At 35.7% G+C, this 12,232-nt stretch overlaps 1 protein-coding gene and 1 pseudogene across 3 annotated transcripts in view; both read left to right on the plus strand.

The window, feature by feature from the left end:
* LOC114297450 (NAD(P)-linked oxidoreductase superfamily protein) overlaps nt 1–12,232 on the plus strand; it is a 41,559-nt gene that overhangs the window by 6,648 nt on the left and 22,679 nt on the right. The window contains exons 2-3 of one of the 2 annotated variants that reach the window (XM_028241889.2): nt 8,196–8,291; nt 10,910–10,993. In XM_028241889.2, coding sequence (XP_028097690.1) covers nt 8,196–8,291; nt 10,910–10,993 — 180 coding nt within the window. The remainder of the gene's footprint in view (nt 1–8,195; nt 8,292–10,909; nt 10,994–12,232) is intronic. The other variant, XM_028241896.2, reaches the window with a different exon arrangement.
* Nucleotides 373–2,576, plus strand: LOC114322147 (uncharacterized; annotated as a pseudogene). The gene has a single exon (XR_014335174.1). The product of XR_014335174.1 is annotated as an uncharacterized LOC114322147 (transcript).

Below are 12,232 nucleotides of genomic sequence, written 5' to 3' on the forward strand. Positions count from 1 at the left end.
TTTTTTTTTTTTTTTTTTTTTGTGTAAAATTGTGATCGGGGTGATCCCTGAGATGAATAAAATATGGGTTGTTGTGCAAATTTGAAATGTTTGTGTTTTTTTTTTTTTTTTTTTTTAGCATGGTGATGATGAATAGATAATGATGAATAAAAAATAAGAAAGGTGGGAGTGGGGAACAGGACGAATCAAGAGAGCGTGATTAGAAAAAAGAAAGTGATAATAAAAAAAGGAAAAGAAAGTGGAAAGATAAGAGAGGTTGGTTCCCACTGTATCAATGATGTGGGTGTGTATGTGCTAGTCAAGAGAAAGAGAAAGGTGGGTTTCCCTTTACAGAGAGAGCGAGAGGGGGAGTAGGGCCAAGAGAGCGTCCCTGTCCGCCATCAGAAAGAGAAAGAGAAAGGTTGGTTCCCTACCATGTTATCAAGGAGGTTGCTATCCTCTCTCCTCCGATCGTCGGTCCATCGGGAGGGAGAGAGAGAGAGAGCACAAGATGTCGAAGCGAGGTCGTGGTGGTTCGGCGGGGAACAAATTCAGGATGTCGTTGGGTCTTCCGGTGGCGGCGACGGTGAACTGTGCAGACAACACTGGGGCGAAGAATCTGTACATCATATCAGTGAAGTGTATCAAGGAGAGGCTGAATCGGTTGCCTTCGGCCTGCGTTGGAGACAGGGTGATGGCCACCGTGAAGAAGGGGAAGCCAGATCTCAGGAAGAAGGTCATGCCCGCGGCCCCAGCGGAAAGATCACCGACGAGTTCACCGGTGCTGGCTCCATCGGGAAGGTCTGCCAGGTCATCGGAGCCGTCGTCGATGTGAGATATGACGAGGGGTTGCCGCCGATCCTGACGGTTCTTATTATGGAACTTATTAACGATGCGTTGATGCAGGATCCGTCCATGTCCACCGTGCTTGAGAACCTGGCTAATCCTTCACACAAAGACCAGCTTGATGAACGAATGGCGCTCATCAAAGAAGATCCTGCTTTGAAGCCTATTTTAGAAGAGATAGAGACAGAAGGTCCAGCTGCAATGATGAGGTACTGGAATGATAAAGATGTTCTACAGAAGCTAGGTGAAGCAATGGGTCTTGCTGTTGCAGGGGAACCTGCTACCTCTGCTGAAAATGCTGGGCCAGATGAAATAGAAGAGCCAGGAATTGAGGATGAATCCATTGTTCATCACACTGCTAGTGTTGGTGATGTGGAGGGCTTGAAGAATGCACTGGCCTTTGGTGCTGATAAAGATGAAGAAGATTCAGAGGGAAGGACAGCATTGCATTTTGCTTGTGGATATGGCGAGGTGAAGTGTGCTCAAATCCTTCTTGAGGCTGGAGCAATGGTGGATGCGTTGGATAAGAATAAAACACTGCCCTGCACTATGCAGCTGGTTATGGCAGGAAGGAGTGTGTAGCACTTCTACTGGAAAATGGTGCCGCTGTCACTCTTCAGAATATGGATGGAAAAACTCCCATTGATGTTGCCAAAGCTCACGGTGGTTTCTCTGTGTTTGCTGGTGTCGGTGAGCGCACTCGAGAGGGAAGGTGGTGATTTTACAGAGTGAGGTTGCAGAGACCAAGGTGAAAGGAGAGGAGGTATGTGTTGGAGGTTTCAATTGGCACGGTTGGGGTCCGGCGGGCGGTGAAGGTAAGGTTGCCGCCCGCCGGAAGGTGAAGATCACCAAGGGCTAACCTATAGCTCTGATACCATGTAAAATATTAATATATTATTGATTGATTGATAGATGTTGTTACAAGATTGTTGTTTATATTTTGTATATTACAAGCTATTATATAGGAGAGGATTTGGGAGTAGGTGAGGTAGGTGAGTGGTGGTAGTGGATGGTAGTGGAGGTGGTGGGTGGTAGTGGAGATGGTAGGTGGAGTTGGTGGTGGGGTAATTTACACAATTTACAATTTACATTAACAGAACCCCCTTTGGTGAGAACAAGAGAAGGGCCCCAAACATCAGTATGAACTAAGGAAAATGGTGTATCAGATATAGAAGTACTTTTATGAAAAGATAAGGTTGTCATAGCAAGTTTACACCCCTGACATTCACTAAGTTCACTGGGAGAAACTTTACCCAATATACTAGATTGAGCTAAAGACCGTAAGCAAAGCAGACAAATACCCTAATTTAGAATGCCACAAGTAGAAAGGACTAGATAGAGAATCTAACTGAAAAGAGGAAAGGGCAGTCAGAGAGGTTGCCATAGACAAATGCAAGCTCTCTATCATATAGAGGTCTCCAACTCTACGACCAGTCCCAATCTGCTGCTTAGACATCCGATCCTACACAGAACAGATAGGAAAAGAAAAGATAACATCAAAACCAGTGGCATCAAGCTAACTGATAGATAATAAACTGACAGATAACTAAGGAATATAAAGGACAAATGGAATAGAGACAGCAAACATAGCAGATGGTAGGACAGACCCAACAGATACAATAGACATACCAGACTCATTAGCAGCATTGATAGTAATAGGAAAGGGGGAGCAGTACAATTTTGAAGTAAAGAGAGATGGGGAGTCATATGATGAGAGGCACCAGAGTAAAAAATTCAAACAGACGAAGAAATACCTAAAGAAGACCCAAGCAAACCTGAATGAAGAGAGGAAATAATGAAGGCAGACAGGGATGGCTTGGAGGTAGATAATATATGCTGAAACTAACTAATCTGAGCAATCAAGGAAGCCAAGTCAAGATCAGGAGCCAGAGCAAATGTAGTATACGCAGCAGGAGGAGCCCAAAATTAGTTCTGATATCGTTGAAAAAAGGAGGCAGGCAAACGTCCTTTCTTGGGACAGTGGTACTTCCAATAGTCCCTCTGATAGCAGAAGGCACACTTATCAAAAGCCAGATACATTGTAATAACCAGAAAACTGAGAGGTTCTAGTGCAATCAAACAAAGTAGCCAAACCAAGGATTCAAGTGTAATAATCAAAATCTGAGGGGTTAAACTATAATAATAATGAATTGGTTTGGTCCAAACACGAATAAACAACTAGGTCAAGAGTCACACACACTGAGAGACAAGAGTTGAAGTCGACTTTGGAGCAAACAATGGTCGAAGGCGATTGAGAGGCAAGAGTTGAAGTCGAAGCCGATCGAGAGGAACTGGGGATGTCGACCGTGGAGGGTTATGAACTAGACTAGAGAACCTATGACTTACGACTTCAAAGACGAAGCTAAGAGACTGAAGCCGAAGTAGATAGTTGAGAATCAGACAGAGATCGCGAGAAAGAGAGAGACCTTCGTGAGACGAACCAGACGAACCAAAGAGTGCTGATGGTGCTAACCCAGACAAACCAGAAAGTCACCACTTAGAGAGCTTCAAGATTGATGAGACTGAAGCCCAACAAATCACGACGGCGACAAGCGAAGCAGCTAGGGTTTCGAATCTTGCTCTAATACCGTGTAAGTTTTTTGAATGAAACTGTATCTTCAATTGTGTATCTTTACAAGGAGGTCACCAGTTTATATAACCCTAAACCTATGACTGAAAAAGGAAATACAACCCAATAGTTACACCACAATCTTTCCTAATTCTATACACAATACAATATTCCCTAATTTTATACACAATATATTCTCACAAGTGTAACACTCTAATGTGACGTACAAAAAAAAAATTCTTAGTGTACTTTTCCTAAATGTAACACTCTAATATAATACTCTAAAAAAACTCCTTGGTGTAACACTCTAATATAACATACAAAAACTCCTCAGTGTAACATTCTAATGTAACGCATCAAAAAACTCCTTAGCGTATGTTTTCCAAACGTAACACTTCAATATAACACTCTAACAAAAAAACTTCTTAGTGTACTTTTTCTAAACGTAACACTCCAATCTAATGCTAAAAAAAAAAGAAAAAAAAAAAGAAAAAAGAAAGGAAGAATGTGAGATTCTTCAAACTATTCCAAAAGGAGTACAAATATTCCTTAGAAAGTTTTGGCAAATGTATAATTTCAAATTGTGAGTGTTAAGTTTGGAAAAAGTATACCAAAGAGGTTTTTTAGTATTTTTGTGTGTTACATTGGAGTGTTACATTTGGGATTACACTTATTGGAATGTTACGTTTGGGAAAAGTACACTAAGGATTTTTTTTTTTTTTTTTTTTTTGTGTGTGTGTGTTACATTGGAGCGTTACGTTTGAGAAAAGTACACCAAAGAGTTTTTTTTGAGTGTTACGTTGTTATGTTTGGGAAAAGTACATAAATGAATTTTTTAGTGTGTTACATTAAAGTGTTGCGCTATTGGAGTGTTACATTAGAGTGTTAGGTTTTTGTTCATAATGTCAGATTTGTTATAGAATGAAGGTAGATCCAAAACTTCTATGGTGCAAATTGCCTAAATGTGTAATTTTACATTTTGAGAAACTCCCTTTTATCTCTAAAATATTAAATTCAAACATGAAAGTGACTACCCTTTTATATAATTTCCACTTTAATGGGACCTTTGGGTTCATAAGAAAAAATGGAAGACTAAACAGTTCACAAGATCATATTTTGGGATTTATTGGTACTTCACCCTTTTTAAAATGACTTTTTGATTTTAGGCTAAAATTGAATATTTCCAAAAGAGCCAGTTTACAGCCACATAATTGACCACAAAACTAATCATGTGGACTCGTTTGGGAAGTTGACTATTTTAGCTATTTTAGTAGGCTAAAATTTTTGTGTTTGGGAAGATGGTGGGGTTTTTTTTTTAGTTAGATGTGATGTTTGTGCGAGAAAAAGAAAAATGATTATGGGTTTAATGTGACATTTTGTCTTATTGACTATTTTAGTCTATTTTGTCTTTTTGTAGATTTTAGGCCTCGTTTGGGAATAGGTTATTTTAGTAACTTTTTGATTTTTTACGAAAAGATGTGTAGAAAAGTAGAGAGGGTAGATCCAAAACTTCTATAGTGCAAATTGCCTAAATGTGTAATTTTACATTTTGAGAAACTCTTTTTTATCCCTAAAATATTAAATTCAAATATGAAAGTGACTACCCTTTTATATAATTTCCACTTTAATGGGACCTTTGGATTCATAAGAAAAAATGGAAGACTAAACAGTTCGTAAGATCACATTTTGGGATTTATTGGTACTTCACCCTTTTTAAAATGACTTTTTGATTTTAGGCTAAAATTGAATATTTCCAAAAGAGCCAATTTACAGCCACATAATTGACCACAAAACTAATCATGTGGACTCGTTTGGGAAGTTGACTATTTTAGCTATTTTAGTAGGCTAAAATTTTTGTATTTGGGAAGATGGTGGGATTTTTTTGTAGTTAGATGTGATGTTTGTGAGAGAAAAAGTAAAATGATTATGGGTTTAATGTGACATTTTGTCTTATTGACTATTTTAGCCTATTTTGTCTTTTTGTAGATTTTAGGCCTCGTTTGGGAATAGGCTATTTTAGTAACTTTTTGATTTTTTATGAAAAAATGTGTAGAAAAGTAGAGAGTGATATGACAACTTATAGTGACTTTTTGATTTTTTGACTAAAATGTATAGTTGACAAACAAAAAAAAGCCACAAAGCCTCTTGCCTATAGATGAAATAATCTGAGTTGTCGATTGGCAAAAAATTTTTAGTTAGCTTTTTTGAGTTGAGACTTTTTTTAGCTTGGGATTAAAAAGTTCATTTAGATTGGTTTTTTTGACTTTTGTGAGACAAAAAATGAAATGATTATGATTTGAATGTAACATTTTGTCTTTTAGTGGCTAATTTAGCTCCAACCTCTTTAGCCAAACGAAGCCTGAATGAGACTGTAACTTTTATGTATGGTCATAAAACATAGATGAAATGTGAAATTATGGATATGTTTGGTTTATCTCTCAAAATATGTTTTTGAAGAAAAAAATTCCAAAAATATGTTTGGCTGAAATTTAAAAAAAAAAAAAAAAAAAAAAAAAAAAAAACTCAAAATTACTTTTGTCTCTACTACACACCAATCAATCACTTTTTCTATCTCCTCTATGCTTTTCAATCATTTTTCCTCTCACACCCATCTATTTAATTACAAAAAAAATATCAAATCATCACAAACTCTAAAACTCGAAAAGTATTTTCAAAATATACAACCAAACAAAATTTTAAATTTTCTAAACTCTCTCCAAAAAATTATTTTTGAAATAATATCTCGAAATACAAACCAAACAGGGCTTATAACTTTTATGGTTCTGTGGTTAGTTTTGTGTTGGGAAGTGAGTTTTTGAGCATAGGAAATATTGTTTATCCATTATGAATGAACGTAGAGCTAGACTTATCCATTATTTTTTCAAAATGAAATTTTTATTAAATAAAAAATATTGCATTGAAAAATGGTATAAAAAAAGAAGTTAGTATTGAAAGAGATGTGTGCATTGTACTAGCCATGTGGGTGTTATTCTTCACTCACATTGGACTATATAACAGGGAATGGAGAAATTTGTGACAATATAGTAGCAGCATATGTTTGATAGATCACCAACTGTTTTAGAACATTCAATCCAATACTTAGCTTCATAAGCAATCCTATCTCGTGTGTGGTGAGGTTAACAAGCTGAACACACAAACTGAACTGAACAGTGTGCATAACAAAAATATAATGGAACATAAACACGTATTATGAGACTTAAACGTAGTAGCTCTTAGACTAGAGTTCTAGTACCATATTAAACCAACAATTGTTGCAAATGCTTGCGCTTCTAGAAAATAGGCCCAACAATGTTGCTCAAGCTTTCTAACACTATTTTAGCAATAGCCTGAATTACTATGAGTTGATATTATAATGATCAAAACAATACCTTTAACTTGGTTAGTGAAAGAAAATGGATAGAACTTTCAGGTTCCAAGGTGGCATTTCTTGTGTAAATTATTGTGAAAAAACAATCTCTAGTGTACAAGGACAAACACGTTGAAAAGGAAGTAGACCTCATGCTAAGAAGTATGGACATTGACACGTGACACGACACGGACAAGCGAACTAGCAAACTTTCAAAAATGCAGGACACGACACGTTGGGAACATGTGCAAAACATATAATTTTATATATTTATTATATGTTATATTTTAAAATATTTAATATGTATTTTATGTCATATTTAATTTTATCAAATTTATCAACCTTAGATATGCTATTTTAGTAAAAAAACAAATTTAAAACAAAAAAAGAAAAAGAAAAAAATAGCCCTCAACATGTCCTTAACGTGTCTTCAATGTGTTTGCAACGTGTCCCAAGTGTCCCAGTGTGTCCGACTCTTTCCAGCGTGTCTGACAAGTGTCTGGAGCGTGTCCAGCGCGTGTCAGACACCTATACACGACCTTTGAAAAGGTGTTCGTCCGTCATAGACCTCATGTTTGTATGGATGATTCGCATTTGTTGAAATGGAAATTTGAGCAGGCACTAGGACAATAGAACATATCTAGGGGATTTTATCACTCAAAAGCAAGACATGGCTAAGAGGGTTTGAACCATTTTGGAAAGAATTGGGTATCATTGATCCTTTATGCTCTGGTTGAAGTATGGATTTGGAAAGAGAAAGGGAAAAAATGTGCGAAATGTAGATAAAATGTAGCTATATTTCATTCACATTTCACCTACCTTTTCTTTTTTCTTTTTCAAATCCCTACCCAAATCTATGAACCAAACACAACCTTAATGAAACAATAAACATTACAAATTTCATTTGTTGATGTCACACAAATTACTTTTATTTAATCATTTTTTATTTGTTATTTTTCCTCCTAGTTGTGCTTGTTCATTTGGCTAATGATCTCTACATGTTTCCAGCTTGCATACATTCAAAATGGGAAATTTATATTTCATGAAATTCATGGTGTGAGAATTATTCTGACTTTAGGAATGAAGCATTGCTTAGGGGTTTATTTATTTATTTATTTATTTTTTATCTACTTATGCTAATGTACTGTTAAGAGGTTGTGACTTGGAGTGGTGCCAAGTAGCAAGTGCTGTCTGCTCTTGGTGCCATGGTGTGGCTTCAAGTCACAAGAATCAACCTCTCCAACAAAAATTAAATAAATAAAATACGGGGAAAACTACGAAACTACTACTCCCAGACCCTGCTGTAAGCTGCCTTGTGCATTGGGTATGACCTTTTTATGATAATTTACTAACGCCAATGGTGTTCACTCGAAGTTAACTAGAATTGAAGCAATCAAGGTTAGGTGATAATGGTTTTTATGATGATTATTTCAGATGACATTTGGGGAACAGAATACAGAGAAAGAGGCTCATGAAATGCTTAGTTATGCATTTGAGAATGGAATTAACGCTTTGGACACTTCAGAGGCTGTAAGCTTTTTTGTGCAACTCTAGCACCCCTAGCACTTCTTTTTTTTTTTCCCTTCAGCAAGGATTCCAAAAAAAAAAAAAAAAAAAGTTTGTGTAATGTTTTGGTATATGTGTGTCTCCGCTTGTTTTAATAACATTAGCAGATTGATAAAAACTCAAGGCTCTTTGTGCAGATCTTATCTTTTTAAACCAGGAAGCCCATAAATTTTGTACCTATTTCAGTGTTTCAAGTACCTATATTTCTCGACATAGTGTTTCAACTATCCACGATTATAAATTAATTTTCTTTAATTTTGAATAAGTATCGGATACTTTCCGAATACTCTAATTGTCGGACCTAACTTGAAACTAAAAATGTGGCATTTCATGTGTGGCATTAGAGTATAATAGCTAGAATAAATGCAAGTATACTTTTCAATACATTGCATACTTCTTGGAGAATTAAAATTGGGAAATAGTGGGATTAAGACATGATAGATTTGGTCCAAATTCGTGTCTGCATAACATAACCTTAATGTTTTTTATGAGATTATGTTGTAAATTTGAAATTGAGAATATCTGATAGATAACTAAAGACAAATAGTTTGTTATTATGACAAAATGACCTTTCTATCTATATTGATACATACATGGTATATATACATGCATATTATCGTATCCTTAACAAAATTTGTCCTATGTTTTAAGAATTTGTTAGATCAACATATTGGTATTGTGATCTACCCATATAGCATATCCATGTCCATAGTTCATATATTAGGAGTTGTTCTAGCTTGATGTACATGATACTTTAGAAGTATATATATAGAGTAGTGTATCAGTCCATCACATAATTTCTGGATTATTGCGAGAATCAAATTTAGATTATCTTCTCCTCATTAATGGTATTCTCTTTTTTCCAAATACTTCCTTTTTAGTAAGAAAGTTAAACACATTTGTTTATAATAGGAACATAATCTGCACACGCTACACGCATGCTTTTAAGGGGATTTAGTTCAAGATGCAGAATAGTGGCAGCTCATATTTTAACTAAAAACTTTCAGCAAGCAAGTTCCCCACTTGAAGTCTCCCAACATTGTGTAAGGGATCTGACTCAATTATTAGCTGGAAAACAGCATTATGGAAATATTGGATCAACCAATTCGTCAAGCATTGAATCAGAAGCCTAGTAAATTTTTGTCTGAACAACAATCTACGAGAATATCCAAGAGACAACATTTCAAAATCAGAGTCAGATTTTCCTACTTGAGAGTCAGAAAATTGTAATATTGCAAGATGGCTGCTGAATTGTGAAACTAAGTAGCAGAGAGCAATATCAGGAATAGGCTCAAGAACATGAGAACATCAAAATTAAAAATACCTTAGACCTATATAGGCATGAATGTAACCACATTCAGGCACCTACATTATGTGATTTGTGTTTATTTTTATGTTCCATTTAATCTCATGTTTAAAGAAGAACTCAATTGTGACAAAGGGTATAATTGTGCTCTGGTGACTCAAGAGCAATTCCTTTGCTGCCAGCTGAGCACATGGAGAGTTCCCAGGAATATGTCCCAATTACTGTACATCCGTGTTTTGTTGTGGATATAACTTGAGAATGTTGCATCAATTGTCACCTGTGATCTAAGTGTACCAGTCTGATGGAGGTGGACAATGCTTTCTAAATCTTACTTAGATAATATAAGAATATCCATGAGATGTTTGGTGCTCATTGAACTCTCTCTGTGGTCTGGGTAGCATCTTTTGTAGCATATTAGGAAATACTTCTAATTTAAAGATCTCTTGCCACAAATATTATGAGAAAAGAGGGCTATTGAAAATATTTGGAGTTATGCTGATATGTCAACAGATAGTTTATATCATATATCCAGCACTCTTTATTAAGGGGCAGACAGTTGTGTACATGTAAATGTAGTGATTGATGCACACCATGTGTTAGTCAACAAAACTTCCCTATATTTACTTTTATTTTACCTCATCAACTGCCTTTGTCCATCTTTAAATACTGCGATTAATGTTCTCATATTACTCATCAGGTGCCCAATTTAGAAAATAATTCCTGCTTTTATTTTCCCAATATCTTTATGTTACTCTTGGATAATTCATTGGATTCTATTTAAAGTCTCCTATTCCAATTGCTTGAGGATTTCTATCAAGTTTTGTTACTTGATTTATCAAATATTTGGACATTGTGGCTTTTTGTGCTGCAAAATGAAGTTGCAAGTAGTTGGAATTAAGGCTATCTTTCTTTTTCTTTTTTAGTTGTACTGAAAAATTAAAATTCTCTTTAGTTTTGATTTTTCAATGTCTTTTGGGATTCAAAACCTTGCAAGTTGTTACCAGTACATGGTGCAACTGCAATAGTTGTAAGGCTCACTAACTTTTCAAATGTTGTGTGGTTTATAAGAAAATTGCTTTTGAGTTGTATGTATGTGTGTCATAAAGAATGAAGAAAGTCTAGTATATATTTTTGAACAACTTGTTCAATTTTGTTTTTACCATTCCTTTTCTTATGCATCATTTTTGTATTGCCACTCATCATCATTGCATTGTCAGCATTGAATTAATTCTCCCCCCCCCCCCCCCCCCCCCCCCCCTCCTTTTTTCCCTCCAAGTATCCAATTCCAATGAAGAAAGAAACACAAGGAAGTACAGATCGGTATATAGGTAGCTGGCTGAAGTCTCAACCTCGTGATAAGGTAGTTTTTGATGTGTTAGATGATTGGTGGTGAACTATTGCTTCTCTTTTTGCCTTTCAATTCTGAGATTGAAACTTTAATTGACAATCTGCATTAATAGTTTTGTTGTATTTATTTTTTGTTTATTTATTTTTGGGCTAACATCTTGAATTACTGAAAGCAATCCTTAAATAGTTTAGTTTCAACTTTCATCAAGTGCTTTAAAAATTACTTCATTAAGTTCCTTAATAATTATAATTTAAGAGAATACAAAGCTTGGGTGATGGTTATGATATCATCGCCTTTTATATTAATCAATCAACTGTTACAAAAGGAAACCCTAAGGCACTGATTAAGGAATCACCTTTTATATTGATTGATTGATTGACTGATTAAGAAATCACAATCAATCTATCAATCACAATCTAATCTAAATAAAGAAACAAGGAAATATTCTAACACTCTCCCTCAAGCTAGTGTGAAGATATCTCGCATGCCTAGCTTGCCTAGAATGTCATGAAATAGTTTACTCCCAACTCCATTGGTGAGTATGTCGGCAAGTTGTTCGCCTGACTTCACAAAGGGAGTACATATGCCGTTGGTGAGTTTCTCCTTAATGAAGTGACGATCAACCTCAACATGTTTTATTTTGTCATGTTGAACAGGATTGTGAGTTATGTTGATGGCAGCCTTATTATCACAATATAGCTGCACAGAGTTTGTCTAGCCCATCCCCAGATCACTCAACTGTTGGAACAATCTTCTGTGTAAATAAAATAAACTGAAATAAATTCAAACAAAACAAATAAATAACATACCAGATTTATTTATTGAACCCAAATAAAATTAAGACCAAGTCGAGTGTGTGACACTCTGTCCTTAAGACAGATTCGCCCCGCTACGGTGCTTACGGTTGAATGGCGTCTATCTCCCAAGATACAATGATCTTCACAAATTTATAGAAGCACTTCAAATAAATTTGTTCGGCGAACCAAACCTATGTTCTAACTCTCTGAAAATTTATTCCTAAAAATTAGAATGAAGAATAATGCAAAAGTAGGGGAAAAAAAAAACTGGACAGCAATGAGACCAATTTTTGACAGATTTTCGGGTGTCCTAGAACTGAAGGAAGTGGATCTATAAATAGGCACCAAGAGAGACCAAAATTCTGTCCCAACAGGTGCAAATAATTGCCGAACAGATGTGACAATGTTTGAACAGGTTTTGTTTGAAATTTTGAATCTGTCCGTTGTAAAGAAC

The sequence above is a fragment of the Camellia sinensis genome, chromosome 7, assembly GCF_055761805.1.
Source record: "Camellia sinensis isolate YWXY chromosome 7, ASM5576180v1, whole genome shotgun sequence".
NCBI lineage: Eukaryota > Viridiplantae > Streptophyta > Magnoliopsida > Ericales > Theaceae > Camellia > Camellia sinensis.